Source organism: Zootermopsis nevadensis, unplaced genomic scaffold (assembly GCF_977971745.1).
Source record: "Zootermopsis nevadensis isolate Lab colony 2312 unplaced genomic scaffold, Znev_1.0 Znev_ptg000012l, whole genome shotgun sequence".
Classification (NCBI taxonomy): Eukaryota; Metazoa; Arthropoda; class Insecta; order Blattodea; family Termopsidae; genus Zootermopsis; species Zootermopsis nevadensis.
The window spans coordinates 158910-181757 of record NW_028259144.1 but is presented as its reverse complement, the minus strand read 5'-3'; the positions used below and the strand labels follow the sequence as shown (position 1 = coordinate 181757).

Sequence of the window (22848 nt, the reverse complement as noted above, 5' to 3'; positions counted from 1 at the left end):
CATAGAGAATAAATGTTACTCGGTGGCAACAGTAATTGGTAATTTTCATGTTATGAGGCTTGCATGATTTTTAAACTTATCAGAGTACACAACAAGATTCGAAGTTCCCTCAATTCTATTCCAAGAGAATATTGAGAAGTAATGTTAACGATCGGAACTGAAATTGTGTAGACTGAAACCGTGTTCGTGATTGGTTGATTATAATGTACCCAACCAATGAGATTCCTGGAATTAAGACCCTTGAAAGGAAAACAAATTTGGTGTTATGGCGGAAGACGTTTTGGGTGGGATTGATGTGAGGAGCGAGAGAAGTGACACCAACGAAGGAATATTTGAGAAAGCCGATAAATATTTGTCGGAGTTGGGCCAATGGTATGTATTATCGTTGTGTGTTGGTTAGGGTTAGCCCTACCTGTCGCTAAATAGCTCATCATTATTCATGAACTCGCGTCTCTTTGATTCAAAACACGTGCTGCGGATTAGCATGGCTAATAGACGTGATTAGATCTGTATCCACTTGCGAGTTAATTTCATAGTACTGCGGTAGTGATGGCGTCGTACCCGCGCCCTAGCTCCCTGACATCCCTCTCGGACATGCGTTTTGGCCGGCGCATGTCCGCCCCTGTCCCAGTGACAGCGCGGCGTTCATCGCAGGCTTCCATCCCTGGCTCGTCGGGTTGCCGGAGCAGCTCCTGCGACGACCCTCGGCCTCGCAGATTGAGTCTGGCCGACGTTTCGGCCGCATGGTCCAGTAGGAAGCTGTCCCTGGTGCAGTGCTCAACCAGCAGCGACAGTATAGAGATAGACACATCCAGCGTGTCTTATGACCTGCCAGCAGTTGGCGTCTCTTGCGCAGGGTCCTACCAACCAATTCCTAGTGATGCAGCCATCAGACACAGCCCTGTGCTCCATACCCACATCACTGCCAACAGGTCATGTTATGTTGTGGGACCATAAGAATGAGATGTGTTGATAACATGTTGAGAGACCCTGAGCAGGTAGTGAGGGTTTATCCTAATTGCATTTCACAGTGTCTATATCCTGCAATGTAGAAATGGGAAACATCAGTTGTGTTGAAACAGTGACCATTGGTCATTGCTACACAAACATTATGGAGGGAAAGGTTTCCATTGGGGTGAGAACATTTGCATTTTGAATGTGTAGTTGATTTTTCTGAAGGGCATCCAGTTATCAGACATATTGAAAGAAGTTGAATGTACATGTGGTATGTTGAAGGTGTTCAAATCCAAGTAAATGGGCGAATTTTAAGTTTCCCCCAAAAGTGGGATAACAATAAAAACTATCAAAATGAGGGCATAGTTTTCATTTCAGCATTTTAACAAGATTCTGGGTCCTGATAATTCTGATCTCCGAAATTTCAGGATAACTTATAAATTGCTGAAAGGCCGAAATTAAATTTTGATAAAAGATGAAGAAAGATTTATCTTTCAGAAATTTATTGTGTAAAAGATATTTTCAAGACATCAGGGAAGTCACATACATGTGTGTTAATTAGATGGAAACATTGTGTTTATGCGGGCCATAGTATGAGAAGGTTTGACAAGAACAAATTATGTTCTCTTGGGAGTACCAAATGTCAGCCTGGGAAAGGAAAGCAGTTAATGTAGATGTTGGTTTATTGTGAACCAAGGGTTAGTTTGTCATACTTAGTGTTTACAAGTAGTTCATAGTTTGGATTTCAGGTTATCACTGTTGTGAATATGAAGACAGCTGTCTTCTGGAATGTCGGTAGATAGTGACTGGTATTTAAGAGGAGCTTTTATTATCATCCTGATTATGGAGGTAGTGCGCTCCACTGAAACATCAGTCAATATCTGCCAGTTTAATCAGTGAAACGTCCCAGAAGACAGTCCATAGTTATTCATTATGCTATCATAGCTCAGGCGTTAGACCGTTACTGGTAAGGTCTTGCTACCACATTATGCAGATGAATCTGCAGTCCATGAAGCCACTCAACTTCCCCTGTCTTCTATATTACTTTGACCTCCAACCTGGTGTATAATATAGTAATAAATGGTGATGTGTTGGTAGGCCTATATGGCGGGCGCTAATACTTGGACAACTCATGTCACTCATGCTTTGTGTGATGGCCGCCTGCAACCACTACCTGTCAACACAGTACCAGGTCAACCTGCCTGCAGGTAAGTGACAGCAGAAACGTCTGTGTAAAGTTATCTGCCCATCTTCCTTCTTTAATTTTCTCCCACATCTGTGGATCTGTCTGCCTGTAATGTTCTGATGTGTCCATCTCTATCAGCCTGGCAGCAGTAGTAGAGTTTTGTATGTTACAGGGCAAAACACCATGCACTATGTGCTCCAGTGCCTGCTGTTCACGACGTGGCTATCAAGTCGACCGGGAGATCAAGGCATCGTTCATGTGTTCAGGTGCAGAGGTTGGCGCTACCTACTCCTGGCTCTGCTCGATGTGGAGGCCAGCTACTTGTTTGCCAGAGCCCACCAGTTCACCACGCTCACTAGTATTCAGGTAACTCATGGCTGATTTTATTATTTTCCCCAGTTCATTCAGATTCAGATGGTACCTTAAATATACCATGACCATTTTCTTCCAAATTGATCATCTGGGATTATCCAATGAATGTGATGCAGTACAACTCTTGCACTTGGGAAGGCAGTGTTAAATAAATTAACGTTATCCTTGCATCTTTGAGGTTGCAGATTCAAACCTTTCTTTCAGTTGCTGGACTGTGTAGCCATCCCAGCTGTTCTGGCACTCACTTGCCTTCTACTGAAAGTGCACTACAAGCTTGTGCACATCTTAGGTGTCAGCATATGTCTGATGGGTGTAGGCTGCCTGGTGTGGGCTGACATTGATGACGGACGCACCCTGACAGGTGGTAAGTATATTTGCCATGCCAGGAAGTGTAGTGACTCACAGCCAGTCTTTGCTTATGTACAACACATCGAACTTACTGGTACTACCTTTCCATGCTGATATTTGTTTATTTTTCTGAAGGTATGGTAGGTCATTGTGCCATGGTGCAGTTGGCCAAAAGATTTCCTGTGGCTTACGTTTCAAAATAATTACAGCACTGGCTAGGTATACATTACTGGTTTAACATCTTTGTTAACAGATCACTATTTTTTTTCAAAAGCATTTCGCTGGAAATTTTTTTCACAATAACGTTTAGGGAACACTGAGACAGAAATACTTGTCACGTGGAGATGAAATGTTAAGACACGTGCCATACAGATCTGACCTGTGACAGTAAGCTGTTTAGGGAGAAATCTGGCTATGGGAGCATTGACCTCAAAAATTCTCATGGCTGCAATATTGATGTAATTGATGGACGTGACGAGTGTTACTGCTTCAGGGAGGAACCAGCTGCTTGGAGACATGCTGTGTCTGGGTGGGGCACTGCTGTTTGCAGTGGTGTCAGTGGCACAGGATCTGGTGGTGAAGACGCTGGACTGGGTGGAGTACCTCGGCATGGTGGGGCTGTTTGGCAGCATACTCAGCACTGTGCAGATGTACGTACTGATGTTGCGGTGCGCTGGACATTTGTTTCTGCACCGTGACAGTGCTTCTTTTCATTCTGCTTTGTTCGGGAATTCCTGTCCAGAATCTGCGTGGCTCTTTATCCCCCACCCTGTGCACTTTGTGGATGTTTCACCATGTGCCATATCAGAGTTTCTGAAAGTTAAGTCAATACTGAAAAGGAAGAGATTACTTTTTGACGTCATTTGGATCAAAGGAAACTCACAGACTTTATTTGTGGAGTCAAGAACATAGAATTTCCAACGATATAACCAATTTGAAAGCTACAGTCACCGAATGGATACAGTTTTATGAAAGATTTTTAGCATGGAGCTTTTCTGGTTACATATCATATCTTGGATGGCTATGCAATCTCTTAACACATATGTGGTTTTGGCTTATTTGACATAGAAAATATTACTGCTTTTACAGGACGTTTTGTGTAATATTTAGTGTGATAATACAGGTCACAAGTACAAATCACAAGTTGGGCACACTGTCAGTACACAGCCATGGTTTGAAACAGGCTCTTATTCTACTGCCAACCTGAGGTGGTAGATATTATCTTACACAATCTATTGCACACAGGCTGAAGCCATCAAAATGCCTCTAGCTTCAGCAATTGCATTGACAATCCAATGTATATGTTTGTGGTGTTACTATTTTTAATATAACTGAACGCTTTAAAATAAGTGGGTATTTTGTTTTTGTTTTTTTTGTCGCCATTCCTTTCTAACTTTGTTTTGGAATATGACATTAGGAAGGCTCAGGAAAACAAAGAGGGATTAGGATTTAATGGGACAGATCAGCTTCTGGCCTATGCTGATGGAGTTAAGTTTTCATTTGTCTTGAATTTCATGAGAATGAGTTGGATGCCAGACACAGACTGAATGGTACACCAGTAGGTTACAAGGGTGTTCAGTTTTGCCATCCTGTTTGGCATGTTGGTACACAGGGCTGTGCTGGAAAGAGACACCATCTTGTTGATGCCATGGGATACCTGGCAGGTGGTAGCCCTGCTGCTGGGGTTTGGACTTGCCCAGTTCCTGTTCTGCATTTCGGCACCAGCCATGCTCCATGACAGTGGCGCCACCGCACTGCAGCTGTCGCTGCTTACTGCAGACTTCTACTGGATCATGCTCAGCATTATACTTCTGCATTACAAGGTAAATCAGTGTCACCACTGCAGCATCTCAAAACACTAATTATAAGGCACTGCAAATGATGTGATGTATGCAGAACTATATTAGAGTGTCTTGTTTGTCCATTTGTATTCTTGAAATTTGTTAATTTAACTGAACCCTGAAATGAACCTGTTGCATTTTAATTTTAGAAAGGCATTATAAGATACATTATGTCTCACCTGGAACCATAAGATGAGCCATATCAAGAACCATGTATGTTACTTTACCGAGTTTCAAATCTTTGTTGACAGCTCCATGCATTGTACTTTGTTTCGTTCGCGCTGACAGCGACAGGAATCGTGGTCTATGCAGTGAAGCGAACACCCATCTTGTCCCATTCCCAGCAGGCCACAACATATAGGTGAGTAGGAGGAGACTCTATGGGTTATCTCATTGGTAACACGTTGCACTTGTTCAAATCCTGACACGTCTGCCTTGAGTGACATGGCCATGAAGCGGTTGCTTACTGCCCTTCTCTTCTAATTTTGGAATGAGTGCCATCTGCTCTTATCTGCAAGGGAGATGGTGCCATGTTAATTGTGTTCTGAGTTTTGATACCATGTGGTCATGTGGGTGATTATTGATGTTTCTGGTTGAAATTACATGACCTTGTAGATGGACGCAATACATTGTTACCAACATTTAAGAGCAAAATTTCACTGCCATCTTCAGTGTGAACTGAGCACCTACTGTGCTGTACTGTGTCACAATCCAGAAGGCCAATATCGGCATCTTCACTGCCGTGAGAACGTCAGATTTCAAAGTGGTCTCACGTTTCTTTTTCGCTGTTCATAAAACTTGGTATCAGGACTGTGCAGTTGGTAGCCCCCTGTCACTAGCATCGCCAACAGGTAGGTCACACACGATTAATTTGTGTGCTGGTACATACTTAAAAAATATGCTACTGGAGTATAAGCTGCAACAGGAGGGAAGTATGCGGTGAAAGCATTCACTTGGAAGGTGGAGTCTGAGGTGATCAGTAATATTAAAATGGGCTGTGTGCCACTGGGTTGTTGAAGTGTGAACTGGAATCAGTTGGCTTAGCGCTGGGTCTTTTAGTGATACTGAACCCTTGGGTTCTGGCAGCTCTTTATGGCATGCAGTCTGGCATGAGGAACACAGATGCTAGAAGCATCTTAGATTTTGTTTGTTTTGAGTTTTCTTTCATTTTGTTTCTTGCTTTGTTTTAGCGTCTTCTTGTTTCCGTCATTTGAAGAATCTCTGAACAAAGGTAACTAGCTTCATATACAATGCAGGATGGGCCAAAAATTTGTGTTACTTTTCAATATATTGCTAATGATTTAATGGGCCTGTCTATAGAACTTACATTTTACTCAGAAAATTACCAGGAGTGAAATGTTTTTTCATAGGAAACAAGTTTATTTTATTTTAATTACTTGTCTTCTAGTCAGATAATGCTTGTAATTCTCTGCATCGTTATAGAACTCGTAGTCTCTGTACCTTACAAACGGTTTGTGTGTTTAGAGCCATGTCAAGAGACAACACCACTGCAGACAACGTGGAGCTAGCCACTCCCATCAGCGATCTTGTCTCATTATCTGCTTGCCCATCACAGCAACTAGATGACAGCACTTACACACAGCTGTCTGCTGGCTGTCCAGACAATCAGGTGTGTCGAATGGTAACAGTAACTTGGTTCATAAACAGGGGTCACATGTATCAAACTTATTCTTATTCCGCAGGTATAAGGTGTTCAGGGATTTGTTTCATGACAGATACATTTAGGTCACCTAGCATCACGTTCTTACAAGTATGGGGTCACATTAAAGTAACTGCAGGAACCAAGAAGTGCATATAGATTTTCCATGGGTAATCTCATGGTACAGAGATGGCTACATAAGCAAATGAGAAGGAAACAGGTTAATGGGTGTCAATAAAATAACATTATATGAGTGTGAGATGGTGGATGTTGATATCAGGCCCAGAAGACATACAAATGTACTGAGCAGTGTTTTTGGATCGCTGTATTAGGAGATGGAATTGTTTACTTGGTGTGCTTTGTACTCAGTCACATGAACAAGAGGTCTTACGCTGTGTTGGTATCATTTGTAGGACTTAAGAATACACTTTACTGCAAACAGCTGAAAGGCCAGTCGTCAGTTGTGGTCGTACCCAAATATGTGCTTTGCTGTAGTCATTAGGTATAATGTGCATGGTCTTCTTGCCAAGTGTCACTTGAAACTGACTGCACACTGCACTTGGTTCTTTGAAGTAAAATTACTAACAGAATTTTGTGTGTGAATGCATTTGCTTTCTTTTAAAGGTAGTGTAAAAGTGCAGAACCTACATTGAACTACTTTATGGTCTCGCTGTGCTGCAGAACACTCAGCAACGTTTAATTCTAACGCACATTATTTTGCAGGTGTTCAGGACGAATGGTGATGCCCCGTTCTGCTGATTGCTGTACTTCGTGTATTTGACTGACTCAGCTGTGCTCAATTCTTACTCTTGGTCTTCTAACTCTTGTTCACATATTTCAAGATGGCATAGCAACATTCTCAAATGTTCTGTGTGGAATTCCAGTGCCTACAGATGACAGGTTAAGTCTTGTTTGGTTTTAATGGGTAACTTTATATGGCTGTTAGTCTGTCTGTCACCATGCTGAAAAATATTTAAAATTGCTGTTGTAGATCTTAATGAATTTTGTGTCATGTATCAGCCATTTTTTTAAAATTAATTTAGTTCTGTTTGACAGGCATGTCAAAGTAGAGGTTATACTGGGCCATTACAGAGAGAGACAAGTTATATTATAGATGCCCTGGTACAAAGTTTAAAGTTCATCGTTTTATCAGAACCACTGAGTACTTCTGTAAGTAAATATGATATGCCCATTATGCATTTATTTCACCATTGGTTCAGTATTTGTTACAATGAGATTTGTACCAGTTGTCTTCACAAATCTTGAGCCAGTTTTAGTCCTTCTAATATGCTTGGATGCATCCTTTTCCATCATCCCTGCCCATCCATTTGCTCCTGTCATAGAGATCTTCAGTTGTCCAATAGATTTTGATGAAATTTTATATTAGACGATTTGATTAATATTCAGCAATAAAAGTATTTACATGAACTAACAAATGGCGCGGGGGTGAAGCGGTAAACTGGTGGCGTCAGAATACGAGCATCACACAAAGTGCTATTTTAATAGAGGCCATTATTCATCATGAAAATAAGACTACAGTTGCAAAATTCTGTTTATGTAACAAAATTAAGAGCAGTAAAGATACTAATTTTTGTGGATAGAAGCAATGGAAGACTAATGACGTCATAACACGAGCATCGTACTTAGTGGTATATTAATAGAAGCCAGTAATCATAATGAAAATAAGAATACAGTTGCAAAATGTTTATGTGAGGAAATTAAGAGAGCTAGACGGTACAATTTCTTGTGGATTGGCAAAACGGAATACATTCTCAGTTTTCTCTAGTATACCTTCCATCCAGTGTTTATATTCATGGACGTCTGTTTTATGACCCAAGAAGTCTTTAAGAATGTGCATACCATGCATCGTATTTTGTCTGTGGAAATCTGTAAAGTGATATCTGGAGATGCACAATAGCTATGGCATCTTAATTGGAAATGTGGGACTTGCCAGTGATGAGGTTGCTTTGTATATGTAAGGAAAGTGCAATGATAGTTATGGATTGTTTTTTGTGATACAAGTGATTTTCAGCGATTATTTGTTGGCCTGAGTGCTGGCCTTAATTTTGTTAGGTGTATATTTTTGTGTTGTATCCGAGTGAAGTGTTGAGTGCCTCAAGTACCAAAACAAAATCAAACGAAGAGAATTTCGTGTTCGAAAGTACGGTTGCTAGTGGACGCAGTGACTCGGTGTGTTATAGATAGTCTTTCTGGTTTTATACATTGTTCTTTGGTGTTGATCAAAGGGGTTATTGGATTCAGTACAATCCGTTGAACGAGAGTTTACGTGATGTAGGCGATATATGGAATGTTGGTTTCGTAGTGCTTCGTGCTAAGTTCATTGTTCTGTAGTTTACGAAATCGTAGGTGTTTTCTATTGTTCTTTTCATAAATGATTGACGACTTGAGGTTTGGTATTTGGTTTCTTATGGGTGATGTTGGTTGGCCTGTCCATTTGACTTAACACGTGATTCCCCTCCATTTTTCTGCAAATTTACTTCGGAGAAATTATACAACTGAAATCGGTGTTTTGAATTTTTACTGAGGGTTACAAATGATTATGAATATTTTGGGTTGCAGTCTCGAGTTGAATTAGGAAGATTCGAGCTTTATAAGATTGTGCTATAGGGATTACTGAGGTTGGAGTTTAACTGTATTTCGTCGCTGAATCTGAAATGTAAGTCATATGTGTAAAAATTTTAGATATTTGACGATGTAGTGTTGGTGCACTGTACCCAATGACGGGGAAACTTTTGTGTTGGACATTCTGGCAGGTGAGATGTTGGCAGCAGAGCCATCAAGCGGTTGACGTGTGTATATCGGGGTCCTCCAAAACATAATTGCGTTAATGTAAGTGTGTGGGTGTGCCTATTTAGATTAATAGTAGTTAATCCGCAAATATTTACAACTTGTATCGTTCCGAAATGTGATATTACTTTACTAATTTCGGTAAGTACCGGTGAAACTCACTTTCCACTTAAAGTAGGCCTAAATTGAAGTATTTGTTTATAACCTACAAACGAATTAGGAATGTCCTGAGTTATTAGGTTCATGTCGGTTGAAGCACTGAACTGGTAGTGTTGGGTGCTGGTAGGTATGACATGGGGTGATGAAGATGCCACAACACTACGTGTGTTTGGTTGCAAGTCCGTTGTACAGGGATGCCTGACAGAGTAGTAGAGAAGTGGACTTGGCCCACTGAGGCTGTCCCATCAGCTTCACCAGAACCACGCCGTTGTGGTGACAAGACATGGAATTGAAAGTCTGGGTTGAAGGAATTCAGAGGATAGTTTGTGGAGTCTCAGATAATACAACATGTCAGGTGTGTATACACAAAAGCCTTGTCTTGCTTGCATGTCCTTATTAGTTTTATGTATATGTTAATTTATTGGGTGGCGATATAAATACAATAAATATAAACACATAAGTTTTACTAAAAGCTGGTAGAAAGGTGGGGCAAGAATTAAATTATTAAAAACTAAGTACATGTTATTATCCCGTCAGCAGACAGGCAGGTAATATCATATTAGGGTGACTAATAAATCCTTTGAAAGTGTGACATTTGAAATATTTGGGAACAACAATAATAAATCAAAATGATATTCATGAGGAAATTAGGAGACCAAATTCCAGAAATGCTTGTTACTAATCAGTTCGAAATATTTTCTTTCCATCTGTTGGAAAGAACCTAAAGATTAAAATGTACAAAACAGTAATTTTACCTGCTGTTTTGTATGTGTGTGAAACATGGTCTCTCACTCTCGGGGAGGAACATAGATTGCAGGTGTTTGAGAATAGGGTGTTGAGGAGGATATTTGGGCCTAGGAGAGAAGATGATGGGATCTGGAGAAAGCTGCATAAGGATGAGCCTAAAAATTTTTACTCCTCCCACAATATTGACAGGGTGATCAAGTCAAGAAGAATGAGATGGGCGTGGCATGTGGCACAAATGGATTGGACAAGAGGCGTGCGCTGTATATTGATCGGGAAGCCTGAGGGGAAGAGACTGCTGTGGAGACCTAGACGTAGATGGGAGGATAATATCAAGCGGGAAGTAGGAGATAGGAGTTGAAGGCGACCATATTTAGTTGGACCAGTGGAGGTCTTTTGTTAACTCATTGATGAACCTTCAGGTTCTGTAATCCATGTAGTTAGTTATATATATGTGTGTGTGTGTGAGCCAGCATAGCTCATTCAGTATAGTGATTGGCTATGGACTGGATAACTGGGGATTGGTCTGCAGTGGGGGCATAGGATTTGAGGATTCTTCCTCTAGCTGGTGTGTCCAGACCGGTTTTGGGGCCCACCCAGCCTCCTATCCGATGGGTACCGTTGTCCTTTCCTGGGAGTAGAGCGTGGCCAGGGCATGATGCTGACCACTCACCCCCTTCTAGTGTCAAGGACAAGAATGAGTAGTAGCTATACCTTCCCTCTCCCCCCCCCTCCGCAAGTGTCTACATGGTGTACAGTGGGACAGCTTTACTATTGTCGCTTTTACTTGACTGTGTCTGTGTAATTAATTATTGGGTGCTTGATTTATGGTCAGTTGCTGAAGGAGAAATATGTTTGAATGTAAAAACAGGTAGCATCTTACTCCTGCACAAAAGTATAAGCAGTTTAGTAATATGCTTATTAAGGCATTTATTTAGTTGTCTGTACGGAAGACTTCCCATTTAACACTTGGTGACTTTGGAAGTCATTAAGATAAATGATAATTATGAAACATTTATTGCAGGATGTTGTGTATGCATTGGCCCATGCTACAGGCAAGACAGGACGATTTACACTCGTTGAGCGCTGGCGCAATAATGAGCGACTTCTTGCTCCCCAGGAGCACCCTCTGAAGGTAACTAGCATAAGGCTTAGTTTAGTGACGAATGCTCACATACTGTTGGCTGACAATCAGGTTAGTTGCCACAGGCATGGCTTATGTGATGCCTCAGAATCTAGTCTTTTGCTTAATGTTGAATTTGAATGTCTTGTTAACCAGTTAATGCAAATCAGGTTTGTATAAGAAAGATGCTCCTTTAAAAAAAATGATTGTCCACAGAAAACATAAATTCATCTTAGGTCTGCAGTCCAAGATTATATAAAATGAACCTCAGAGGGTATTTGATTCATGTTTTAATATTTTAATGATTTCATAAAATCAGTTTCGATCAAGCAAGTAATTGGACATTCCAGTCATTACACTAGTTATTTGTGTAATTAGTCAGAAACCAGAAGATGAAGTTATGAAAGTTCATAAAACTCTTTGTTGTGTTGAAATAGCCACCATATTATTTTGCTCTCAGTCTTTTGCATATTTTTCAAGGTGGAACATGGTGGTGGATGTATGGCGATACATGACCACCCATTATGTGTTTATTATAAGTGCATCATTCAGTTCATTTGAATTCATTGTTATTTCTGCTTTGTGAGCAAATGCTGAAGTTTATTTGCATTTCAGATTCTCACTAAATGGGGTGAGTATTCAAATGATGTGCAGTTCATCCTGCAGTGGTCTGCATTTGATGGGACAAAGCAGCAGCCAGGAGGACAGCAACTTCCATCGAGGCTGAAGATGGCGGACACTCTGCACAGCGTCACTGCCGCCTCACCACAAGATGCCGTATCACCGTCAGACCGAAACAAGGACATACGAAAGTCCCTGACATTCAGCGGCGGTCATCATATCGGTCGTACGGGAGAGAACGTGGGCGTGGTGAAGGCTCGGCCGCTACTAGAGGCACGTTTTGAGCCGGAGTCTTTCTTTCAGGCTTGTCTTTATCAGGAGGCTCAGAGGAGAAACCAGCAACATACTAATTCTCTGTTTGTCATTCTGTTCCTCTTCAAGCTAAAAGTAGTAAAATGTCATTAATTCAGTGTCAATGAAAGTGTAACATGTCCATGCGTAGAAGTGGAAATTTTGAGTATTATATGTTATGTAATGTTGATGTTTAAAAATCAGTTATTATTTAATTCAAACTTATGTTTTCATCCTGCAACTTGGGTATTTCAGAATGGTAATCTGTCAGGTGGTTCGTGTGTATTTGAAACATGAATCGAAAAGAAACAAGAAATGATTTGTAACATTTTGTTTTCCTCATTCCTTCCCCTCTTCACTACTTTTGTTTTTCCATTCTATTACTACCCTCTCTCTTTGTTGCCATCCTTTTCTACTTTCATGTATATTCACTTCTTTAATGAAGGCTTTCCCTTCCTCCTCCTCCTCCTCCTCTCTATTTAAGTCATTAAGCCTTTGAGTTCTGATCCTCGCATAGAATTTGACCTCTGTTTCGAGTTTCTGCTGCTGTTGGACTCTGTGAAATTATAATTCCGATTTAGTCGGGGGTTTCATTTTAATTCCTTCAGTGGACATGGACAATTAAGATGTCTTCAAATTAATTAATACTTTGAAGTATTTGGTTTCAAATTAATGAGATTTAACTGTATGGTATAAGGATTATTTGTTATAATTTTCTTCCTTGTGTTTAGGTGCAGTCTGAGGATCGAACCGCGAACGATGTCACGAAGCCTTCTCGGTGTCAACTGTCGGATGAAGAGCCCACGCCCCGCGGCTCCCCCAGTCATCATGGCAGTAGCGATGGCACCGCATCTCCATATGGTTATTGGGGTAAAAGAGAAGCTCCTCCATACCGTGATCCTCCTGGTCCGGCATCTCCGCTGCAGCGCACGTTGCCCCCATACAGGGACCCGCCTCCTCCAGTCAGCATTCCTGCACACAGCACGCCCCCTCACACACCTGGGCCTTCACCCTCTCAGGATGTTAGGCCCAACACGCAGTCAGCACCTCCCATTTCTGCTGGCAAGATGAAAACAAAACGAAACTTACTAAAGGTGTGTCCCCGTTCGTCTGGTCCGTACTTTTACGAGTGACTTGCTCAGCTGGTAAGGTGGCAGCCTATGGACTGGATGGTCAGGGATATTCAAGGTCTCATGTCAAATGACAGGATAATTAATGAGTAATCGATTGGTTTAATTTAATGTTCTGTTGTGCATATGCGTGGAGGGTCTGAGGAAAATATGACAAAGTTTGGATTGCTGGTCTCAGGGCTTAGATTTCAACCTGATGTCTCTAAATTATTAACTGGAGTGATAACCACGCAGTGTACTTTTTCACTCTTGTATCAAGATTTTAAAAGTTTTTCTGTGTTCCTATTTTACGTCTTATGCCTTTGGGTCCATTTTGTTCTGCAATTTGTCATGTGCAGTTGAAATTTTATAATTTGTTTCTTAGGAATCAGTAGTACCAGAAATGTACTTATTGTTAATTGTTGTATGATTGTTTATATTTATTTTTCCCCATAATTTATCTCTTATCTAGTAAGCATTACATCGAAACGTTTCTTCCTTGCAGAACTGCAATTGCCACTTGAAAATTCCTCTATGATTCTTATTGAGAAAATATATTCCATTTGTTACTAACTGAAAACTTTTCCTCAAAAGAATTATGGCTCCAAGATTGTTTTCCTCTTCTGCGGTACTTTTGTGTACGAGAAAGTCGGAACAAGATCGTGTATGATCGTGTTGGATCCGAACTTAGCTAAGTTATGTTGTTATCAGGACTTCCAGCAGAATGATGGAGATTCACACAAAGAAGCAGTGCTGTTCAATGCCCAGTACAGAGACCTGGTGTGTCTTGTCAATTACCAGAGGGAGAAGCTGTCCACCCAACAGGCAGAGCTCACCAAGGTATTGGAAATGACTGGCTTTGTTGTTCTGCATTATGTTGTCATGTTTGTTTTAATGTGTTTATATTACACGTATGATTTATTTGAAGGTGGTTGCCTTTTATGTAGTGCCGTCTGTGTGGTCGGCTTGTGCTTAGCCTAGCCAGACGAGAAATTATTCCTGAGGTGGGTGCACCCAGAAGGTACATTTTAAGATGGTCTTTGAACCACAGTGGGAACCCAATGTAATTCACTCCCGAAATTTTTATTATTGGCAGAGGTGAAGGCTTCAGTCTGTGACCAGAGAGATTTTCACATACCTCTGAATGGGGATTGAACCCAGAATCTTCCTGAGACTACCATTTACAGTAACAGAGAGAATTATGACATTTCCATATGTATAAGGTATAATTATTTTCTGTCTTCAGTGTGCTAGTGGCGAGAAATTTTTATTTCTTGCAGTTTGACGCGGAAATCGTGTTCTGGGAAGGGAAAACTCGTGAGCAGCATCACCAGATGGAGTTCCTGGCGCAAGAGGCTGCACGAATTGAGGTCGCAGCCCGGCTTGGCGAGGAGCAGGTGTGTGTGTGTCTGTCAGTATCACTATCGTCATGTTCACAGCCACCTTAATTCATAATACATTGTCGCTGTCACCATATTTCACGGAGTAGTGGTAAGCACTTGAACTGGACGGGGACTGAGCATTAAGGTAGGCTGTAACTGCTCTTACATCTTTACTGATTTTTAGTCATCCTACCTTTTGATGGTTTATAGCCTCTGCATTTTAAATATTTGTCATCAAATAGGTCAATGTACCTAGTAGCATCATATAGGGCTTATATGTGGACTGATAATGTTTTAACCAAGATTATGGTTATAAAATCAGAGAGGGTGGGATGGGTTGGTAATGCAGCTCGGATTGTGGGATGAAAAATGCATAGAAAATGTTATTCAGCAGCCTGAATGGAATTGACCAATCCAGAGGTCCAGGAAGGAAGGAAGGATAGTACTAAATTGTATCTTATGGAAGTAGGATGTTGACTGTATTCATCTGGTGGGATCTTGTGAGTGTGGGGATGAACCTCCAATATGTTAAGGTGCTCGATATATTATTTTACAGTAGAATTCAGGCTGTTGAATAGAGGAAGTTTTGTTGAATGTAGTTGACACTTCTGCTTACAGCTGAGGTTACTTGGTGGTGTTGAGGAGGAGAGCGAGATAGTACGACAGCAGGAAAAGACACTTAAGTCAGAGCTAACATTGTTACGTTCCAAGCTTGCAAACTGCGAGACAGAACTGCTTCAGTGTAAGAATAAGATTCGGTAAGTTGCCCCACGATACAGTCGTGACTTATTGGATCTGTAATGAAGCATTCTACCCTGAGAGAAACTTTTTTTGTGTGGATGCTGTTGGTTGCTTGATGATCATTTGCTGGGAAGGGATTTTAGGCCGTATGGGATAATATTTATGATTGTGTGATTACTGCTGTAGTTTTACTTTTCATTCCGATTTGCTACGGGCCGAGGGCTGTGCGTGTTAAGAGCGCCAAGTTTGGGGGAATGGAACGGCTCGACAGGCAGTGTGTCTGTATTTGGAGAGTTGCCTGTATGTGTAGACTCTGTAAAGTGATCTATTACAAATAAATCAGTGTTGACATAGTGCCCATGGTAATAGTCGTCAGACGACAGGCGTCGACATCACAATGTAACTGCTTTCTTCTACAAATTCATCAGTCACAATCTTCTCCTGACACTATATACCCGTGCAGTTGAGAAAACACCCTTACGGAAAGTAAGTAACCAAGTGTACAAGTCTCTCACTTACTAAATGGGTAAACTCAACCTGTTTGTGAGGTGTGGTCTCAAAGTTAGAACTGAAACTGAAGGTCAGAAGAGTTAATCCATTCTGTCACATTGAAAGAGATCTGCAGCAGTTTTGACATTCTCTGAAGCACCTTGTGTGAATAATATTTTGTTTTCAATTTATCCTTCCAGTCTATGGACACATTAAATTCAGACCACTACAGCACTTAATGCTTACTTATTTAATTGGTTTGCAGTACATATGAAACTATGGACATTCACAGGCATCATGACAAAGTTTCACTGGACAATCAGAAAATTGCAGCTCCTAACTGACGTGACCGTCTGATGAAGTGATGATTTAAATGTGGCTACCGTGTGTTAGGTTGGTGCTGGAGGAGTTGCAGTTGGAGCAGCGGTCGCAAGTTCGGGAGTCGGAAGACCGTCAGTCTCTGGAGCGGTCGCTTCTGGGAGAGGTAGAACGGTTACAGCATGAGGTGGAGCAGGCAAAGCAGGGCACTGAGATGTCTGTACAGTGTGGTGAGAGCCTCAAAAGGGAGGTTAGTGTATGGTTTTACAAAACAGTGACCATGTATTCAGTCTTTAAGATACATGAAAGATAATATTTGTTCTGCACATTGGTTTATGTCCTGAGCCATTTGTGCTGATGTTACATGTGTTTTATTTATCTAGAGAAAATAAGATAGTGTAGTTGCGTCATATTGTGATTTATTAAATTAAAATTAAATTATTTGGTTATTCCGTCAAATCACAATGTATTTAAAATAAGATAATTAAAATATCATTCTGTGTTCCATATCGAATAATCAATTTACAATTGGAACAGTTACAACATGTTTCGGTTTTATTAAACCATCATCAGGTGTAAAATTATATTAAATTTAAAACTCAATTACAATTATTTACAATTTTTTCGTAGTGTAGTTTTTTGGAGGTCGTGTCCAGATATTTTCATATAATGGATCAACTTTATAATTTGAAGTGATGCTTTTGATGTTTACATCGGTCAGAGATGAAATAGTAGACAACGCAGTTGTGTCTGGAGGTGATCCAGAAGTATTACCGTATCTTATCAAGGTTTATTACAGTAATAAACCTTGATGAGATACGGTAATACTTCTGGATCACCTCCAGACACAACTGCGTTGTCTACTATTTCATCTCTGGTATGTTTATTTTACTTTCCTTATAATATTATTTATTTAATTCATTTTGTTTTCTATATTCATCCATATTCATTAATGTTTCTTTGAATTGAATATGAAAATATCTGGACACGACCTCCAAAAAACTACACTACGAAAAAATTGTAAATAATTGTAATTGAGTTTTAAATTTAATATAATTTTACACCTGATGATGGTTTAATAAAACCGAAACATGTTGTAACTGTTCCAATTGTAAATCGATTATTCGATATGAAACACAGAATGATATTTTAATTATCTTATTTTAAATACATTGTGATTTGACGGAATAACCAAATATTTTAATTTTATCTAGAGAAACAAAATTTTATTTGTGTTCAGAATACTTGTAAACTAATATACTGCGTTGTACGCAGTTCTCTTTACAACGTTTATTGTTACCGTGTGACTTTGTTTCATGCTGTGAGGTATCCAAAAGTTTATTCTTTATTGTTTTCACAAAAAACTGTATATTAAGGCCCAGTTGAAGCTGAACAGCAAATATCATGTTGAGGCATGAAGTTTTTGAATGTTGGTCATGAAGGCAGCCAAAGTTCTTTCTTTGGTCCCTCAATGTAAATTATGATTGGCTATAATTGCCACTTTGTTCTTGTCTTTTCATCATTCGTAATCATCACGGCATATTTCATTTGGTGCCATTAAGTAAGCAAAGTCTCAACTTTGTGACGTAGGTTCAGTCGCTGGAGGCAGCCATTGCAGACAAGAAGCAGCAGGTGGAGCGCCTGGTGGCAGAGATGAAAGAGGCAAATCTAGAGAGCCTGGCAATCGCACCAGCTGATGAGGTGAAGCACCTGCTGGAAGGTGAGTTTCTGTTTCACGTGAGATAGTAGCCCTGCGGTGTGCTCCGCTAGTTGTAACCACTGTTTGCTTTGTGTCCCATGCTGTCAACAGGATCCACATTCTGCCTAGGTAAGCTACTCTGTGTTGTATCTGTATAATGTTTCTGGAAATTATGAGTGTTGCAGATGATCTTCTGGGTTACGCTCTCTGTATGCCAATTATATGAGCTATAGATTTTATGCTCCTGATATTTCATTGCATAATTTACACACATTTTGCAACTTTCAATAATCGCATTCTTCCTGTTCAGTTTTGCGGATTTTTATGAAAGTTTTCTGCTTGTCATAACCATAAAAGTGATGTATTTTCTTCAAAAAACTAAGAGGGATTTATATAGTGTTAATTCATAATAAATGAGACTTATCTTTCTCCTTCAGGCTTATGTATGTATTAAACTTTATTTTCATTAAGTCTTAAAAGAAATAAAATATCATTCATAAAATCCACAGGCAGATTCGTTAACTGAAATTTCAGTTTTCTTCTCGCATGCATAATACTGTTTCTCTCATCACAGTGCCTCGTCCATAGGCGGTGTCTCATCTGTTGCATGGTTACGTAATGGCACTGCGTATCACATCACAACCTAGAAGACAAACATTGACAAATACTGTGTATCTTTTAATAATTTACCATGTAGTCTTTGTTATTTTTACATTCCTTATTATGTCTCTCCTGATTTTGTGTCTATTCGTAATTTCTTGATGGACTGTGTTCTATCGCAGGCCCACACAAGCCAGGCAGCACCCGCAGGATGATAGGATCGCCAAGGCAACTAGAGAATGCTGTTCCGACCAGCAAGAACCCACATGGCGTCTGGGTGTGACACCAAAGTACAGTAGAGAATGTAGTGTAGCACATATAGAAATGCTTTCATGAATGCATAAATCATGGCAGTGGTTCTCAAGGCTCTACAATAGGACTACCTCACTGGCCTTCAGCAAGGATTATTTCTGCAGCTGAGATGTTTTGCCCAACAGCCGTACCATTGCAGCCTCATTTTGAAGTATTGACATACTTGTCTTAAGGTTTAATTTTACTTATTCCAAATCAGAAGCTCAGTATTAAAATCCTTCCATTTAAGGTGTGTTCAAATCCACTGTTCTCTTTGAGATACCTAAATGGGAATCTCATTGAATAATATATATGAAATCCTTTAGTTGAGTGACCTTTTTTCCGTCTCTGGTCTGCTTGGTAGGCGGCCATGACAGAATTCTTGCCGTGCAAAAGCAGTCTTACACGTATTCATTGCTTTATGTTTTGTTCCATCAGTTGATAGCCAAGCAAGCTAATCCTTGAGAACCACAGAGGGCAAATGACCCTCCTCATCTGGACTTTCTAATCATTTGACTGCGAATTGTCATGATGTGTCTGTTGCGTCTCCTGTACACAGTTCAATGCCTTTACCAGCGATTCATGATGTTCAGAATCCCGTGACTGGAGATTTTGTTGCTTACTGACTGTAGGGGCTCCGTCTCCCTCTGTGGTGGCTGAATATGGAATATTCTGTGTGCGCGCGCACGCACATGTGTGAATGCTCACTTGCACACGTTTGTGTGTGTTCTGTCAAAGTACTGGGATAGTTGGAAACAAAAAACTGGATGTCTTTCAGGCATGATTGAATCCCTGTTAAGCTCTCTGCATGTCTGTGTACACGTGCACTTGCTTAGAATGAACACATTGTTATTATATTTCATATTTAGTCTGCTTTTATGGTTTATTAATGTTTAAAATTAAATATTTGGTTATTCCGTCAAATCACAATGTATTTAAAATAAGATAATTAAAATAATTAAAATATCATTCTGTGTTCCATATCGAATAATCGATTTGCAATTGGAACAGTTACAACATGTTTCGGTTTTATTAAACCATCATCAGGTGTAAAATTATATTAAATTTAAAACTCAATTACAATTATTTACAATTTTTTCGTAGTGTAGTTTTTTGGAGGTCGTGTCCAGATATTTTCATATTCAATTCAAAGAAACATTAATGAATATGGATGAATATAGAAAACAAAATGAATTAAATAAATAAATAAATAATATTATAAGGAAAGTAAAATAAACATACCAGAGATGAAATAGTAGACAACGCAGTTGTGTCTGGAGGTGATCCAGAAGTATTACCGTATCTCATCAAGGTTTATTACTGTAATAAACCTTGATAAGATACGGTAATACTTCTGGATCACCTCCAGACACAACTGCGTTGTCTACTATTTCATCTCTGACCGATGTAAACATCAAAAGCATCACTTCAAATTATAAAGTTGATCCATTATATGAAAATATCTGGACACGACCTCCAAAAAACTACACTACGAAAAATTGTAATTGAGTTTTAAATTTAATATAATTTTACACCTGATGATGGTTTAATAAAACCGAAACATGTTGTAACTGTTCCAATTGTAAATCGATTATTCGATATGGAACACAGAATGATATTTTAATTATCTTATTTTAAATACACTGTGATTTGACAGAATAACCAAATAATTTAATTTTAATTTAATAAGTTTGTCTGAAATGTCACCAAAGCTATGAACTAAAAGCATTTTCTCCACAAAAATGTGTAACTCTGAGGATAATTAATTTGTGAATGGTGAAGACTGAATGAAAAAGAGTTAATACATTCTTAATTAATTGTAAATTAAAATTTCTTAAAAAGAATTCATTCATGCCTCGAAGACAAGCAACAACTGTGATTGGCCAGTATTATTCAGAAGTCATTTATGTATGTGAATTTGAATTGGAGTTCGTTCTGTAAGTTTAGGTGATGTGTGGATGATGCCAGATGCTGCATCTGTTATGAAGGGAGTTGTTTTAATAGAGAAGATGGATTGCACTTTGCTCTTGGCTACCGACCACGAACAGTATGTCTGTGAATTGGGTATAGAAGCATCAATGCAACAGACGAGTTGCCAGTGATAGAATGCGGTCACAGGTTGGAGCCCTTTTGCTACTCATAGGTTTAGTTTGACAGTGGGAAAGTGTATCTGCAAGACACACAGAGAACAATGCAGACAGTATTGCCAACACCACAGCAGAACTCGGTGAAGGAAGTGCTCATCGTTACTTATCTAGTGGTCTTGTTTACCGAGAGACACCGTGTGGCTGGTGCATGTCAAAATGGAACCAGAGTTAAAAGACATCTGTGAAAAGTGATATGACAGTGACGGTGTTTATGTAGCCGTTCAAAGGAGAGGCACTACAGTTATCATCATCACCACCGTCTGCAGATGTTTACAGCAGAACAGCTCATCATCTTACGATAAAGCCTTCTCCATTCATCTTGGCCCTGCAGTGGGCATGACTCTCGTATCCATGTTCACTCTTTCCATGTATCTGCCCTCACTTGGAGTCCTCGACATTCAGTTATTGTCTGAAGGTAAAAAATAAATCATTTGGAAATGTACATTTGTGACAAAATTAAGAGTACATTCAGTTTCATTGTCACGTTCTTTTAGTGAATCAAACATACCGTGCCCTGCATTGGGCATGGGAAAGAAAAATTAGTACCTTGAACCTCCATCTCCGAAGTGTGTGTCCATTTTAATACTCGTGTCCAGTCTGTAATTTCTTGTATTATAAACGTAGTATGCAGAGAACCTGTTTGATTACAAATTTATTTCTTAATGCCAGTTTACTGTCATAATTTGTTCTCAGGGCATTTTTCCTAACAAGAAGAGATAAAGACCCATTTCCTTACCTGAATGATCTGCATTTCTTGTTTCCCTGATCTGAGGGTGGGACGGCTTACAGTTATTCAATTGGTCAAGAAATGTTTTATTGTCATGGAACCCTTGGTTTCTTCCCCACTGTTGGATCCTGTCCTTCTATCCAAAGTAAGGTTTTTTCTCTTTCTCTCTGTTCCAGGGGTTCTCAGCCACAGCGCGCAGGCCACGTGTGGCCTGACAGTGTCTTTTGCACAGCCCGTATATACTTTTGTAACAGTGTTAAGATCCTCTGTAAATGAGAATAGTTTGTACGTTCAGATTAAGCAGTTTTCGAACAAGAAATCTACAAATTTGCTAAAGAAAATTACTGAGTAATCACTGTAAGCTAGTAGCATCTTTAATAATAAGAAAATGGGCTCATTCTTACGCTGATGGTGTGTGAGTCAGTGCCTCAGATGTTGAGAACGAATGCTCCGCGTAGTCCGTGCGAGTGCAGCGATTCAACACTTTGAGGCCTTTAACACAAAAGTGAGCAGGTCGTTATGAATTTCTTGTCGCCAGCCAGACGTGTGTTTGCCCTTTCTTTGTATTCGTTTGTTCCACAAGCTGAAGGAGAAGGAGAATGGCATAGCTCAAGAAGAGAGGAGGTAATCATCGCGCAGTCTCGTTTAGCGACAGTTCAATGTTAAATAAACCACAAGTAAGTAAACAAAAGTTTACGATGTATGGCAGCAAATGCTTTGTTTTCCCCGAGTTGTTTAATTATTTAATTTGTACCTTATTAGCCTCTGCAGTTGGTAACACTGTCTTGAATTGATGCACATGCCAATCAAACAGCTGGATGTTCTGTCCCTCATGCATGTTAATTGTATCCTAGATTATCTCTGTAATAATAATAATGGAACACCTGTTTCATGCTTTTAGCTGCTTTTCTAGCAGATGTCAGGTCGAATGTGCTGATTTTTATAAGGGAGATGCCTTGTTTCTACGACACTCGTTCACTGATTTTTTTCATCATTTGAACTATGCCAAGTACAATCTGTTTTTATTTTGTTTTTTATTTATTGAGAATGTACGTGTGTGTATCGTAGTGCAGTTTCTAATATTTCTTGATCTCTCAGATTCTCAGGTTGCACTGACTACAAGGTCTAAGACAGTCTAAATCCTCTTACAGGTGTGGGTGCGCGTTGTGTTACGAGTCGCAGACGGAGGCCTCGTCATTGGCTGATCCCCATAGAGTTAACTGTTTCAGAGAAATGTT

At 39.9% G+C, this 22848-nt stretch overlaps 2 protein-coding genes and 1 long non-coding RNA gene across 10 annotated transcripts; 2 read left to right on the top strand and 1 right to left on the bottom strand.

Moving 5' to 3' along the window:
* The first annotated feature begins 153 nt into the window (after positions 1-153).
* LOC110834710 (queuine/queuosine transporter SLC35F2) lies at positions 154-7556 on the top strand. Of its 3 annotated transcripts, XR_002544668.2 has the most exons (10): positions 390-932; positions 2053-2162; positions 2313-2506; positions 2717-2876; positions 3354-3510; positions 4473-4683; positions 4953-5062; positions 5892-5932; positions 6187-6331; positions 7085-7556. XR_002544668.2 is itself a non-coding variant. In XM_022074154.2 (9 exons), the coding sequence occupies exons 1-9, from the start codon at positions 266-268 to the stop codon at positions 7118-7120; spliced, it is 1230 nt and encodes a 409-aa protein (XP_021929846.2). In that variant the 5' UTR covers positions 154-265; the 3' UTR covers positions 7121-7556. The 3 variants fall into 3 exon arrangements, 2 of the variants coding, with proteins under 2 accessions (XP_021929846.2, XP_021929845.2); XM_022074154.2 differs by lacking the exons at positions 390-932; positions 5892-5932 and adding an exon at positions 154-372; XM_022074153.2 differs by lacking the exon at positions 5892-5932 and having other exon boundaries at positions 389-932.
* A 1274-nt stretch (positions 7557-8830) lies between these two features.
* Positions 8831-21951, top strand: RASSF8 (ras association domain-containing protein 8). 6 transcript variants are annotated; one of them, XM_087348227.1, is made up of 13 exons: positions 8831-9310; positions 9456-9683; positions 11097-11207; positions 11811-12089; positions 12839-13201; positions 13928-14056; positions 14497-14613; positions 15217-15356; positions 16222-16396; positions 17737-17866; positions 17957-17974; positions 18628-18735; positions 21787-21951. In XM_087348227.1, the coding sequence occupies exons 2-12, from the start codon at positions 9612-9614 to the stop codon at positions 18726-18728; spliced, it is 1635 nt and encodes a 544-aa protein (XP_087204353.1). In that variant the 5' UTR covers positions 8831-9310; positions 9456-9611; the 3' UTR covers positions 18729-18735; positions 21787-21951. The 6 variants fall into 6 exon arrangements, with proteins under 6 accessions (XP_087204353.1, XP_087204354.1, XP_087204352.1 ...); XM_087348228.1 differs by lacking the exon at positions 21787-21951 and adding an exon at positions 20684-21551; XM_087348226.1 differs by lacking the exon at positions 21787-21951 and having other exon boundaries at positions 8834-9211; positions 18628-21518.
* Positions 17861-22134, bottom strand: LOC147873920 (uncharacterized). Its single transcript, XR_015535011.1, has 3 exons — positions 22015-22134; positions 21620-21876; positions 17861-18488 (listed from the first exon to the last, which is right to left on the bottom strand). It is a non-coding gene; the product is annotated as an uncharacterized LOC147873920 (long non-coding RNA).
* Positions 22135-22848: the final 714 nt, after the last annotated feature.

Excerpts from the sequence above, each read along its gene's own strand:
- LOC110834710 (XM_022074153.2), top strand. The coding sequence starts at position 550 with ATGGCGTCGTACCCGCGCCCTAGCTCCCTGACATCCCTCTCGGACATG. Across the intron at positions 933-2,052 it reads ACCCACATCACTGCCAACAG|GCCTATATGGCGGGCGCTAA; the intron begins GTCATGTTATGT and ends ATGTGTTGGTAG. Across the intron at positions 2,507-2,716 it reads CCACGCTCACTAGTATTCAG|TTGCTGGACTGTGTAGCCAT; the intron begins GTAACTCATGGC and ends CCTTTCTTTCAG.
- RASSF8 (XM_087348227.1), top strand. The coding sequence starts at position 9,612 with ATGGAATTGAAAGTCTGGGTTGAAGGAATTCAGAGGATAGTTTGTGGA. Across the intron at positions 9,684-11,096 it reads CAGATAATACAACATGTCAG|GATGTTGTGTATGCATTGGC; the intron begins GTGTGTATACAC and ends CATTTATTGCAG. Across the intron at positions 14,057-14,496 it reads AACAGGCAGAGCTCACCAAG|TTTGACGCGGAAATCGTGTT; the intron begins GTATTGGAAATG and ends TATTTCTTGCAG.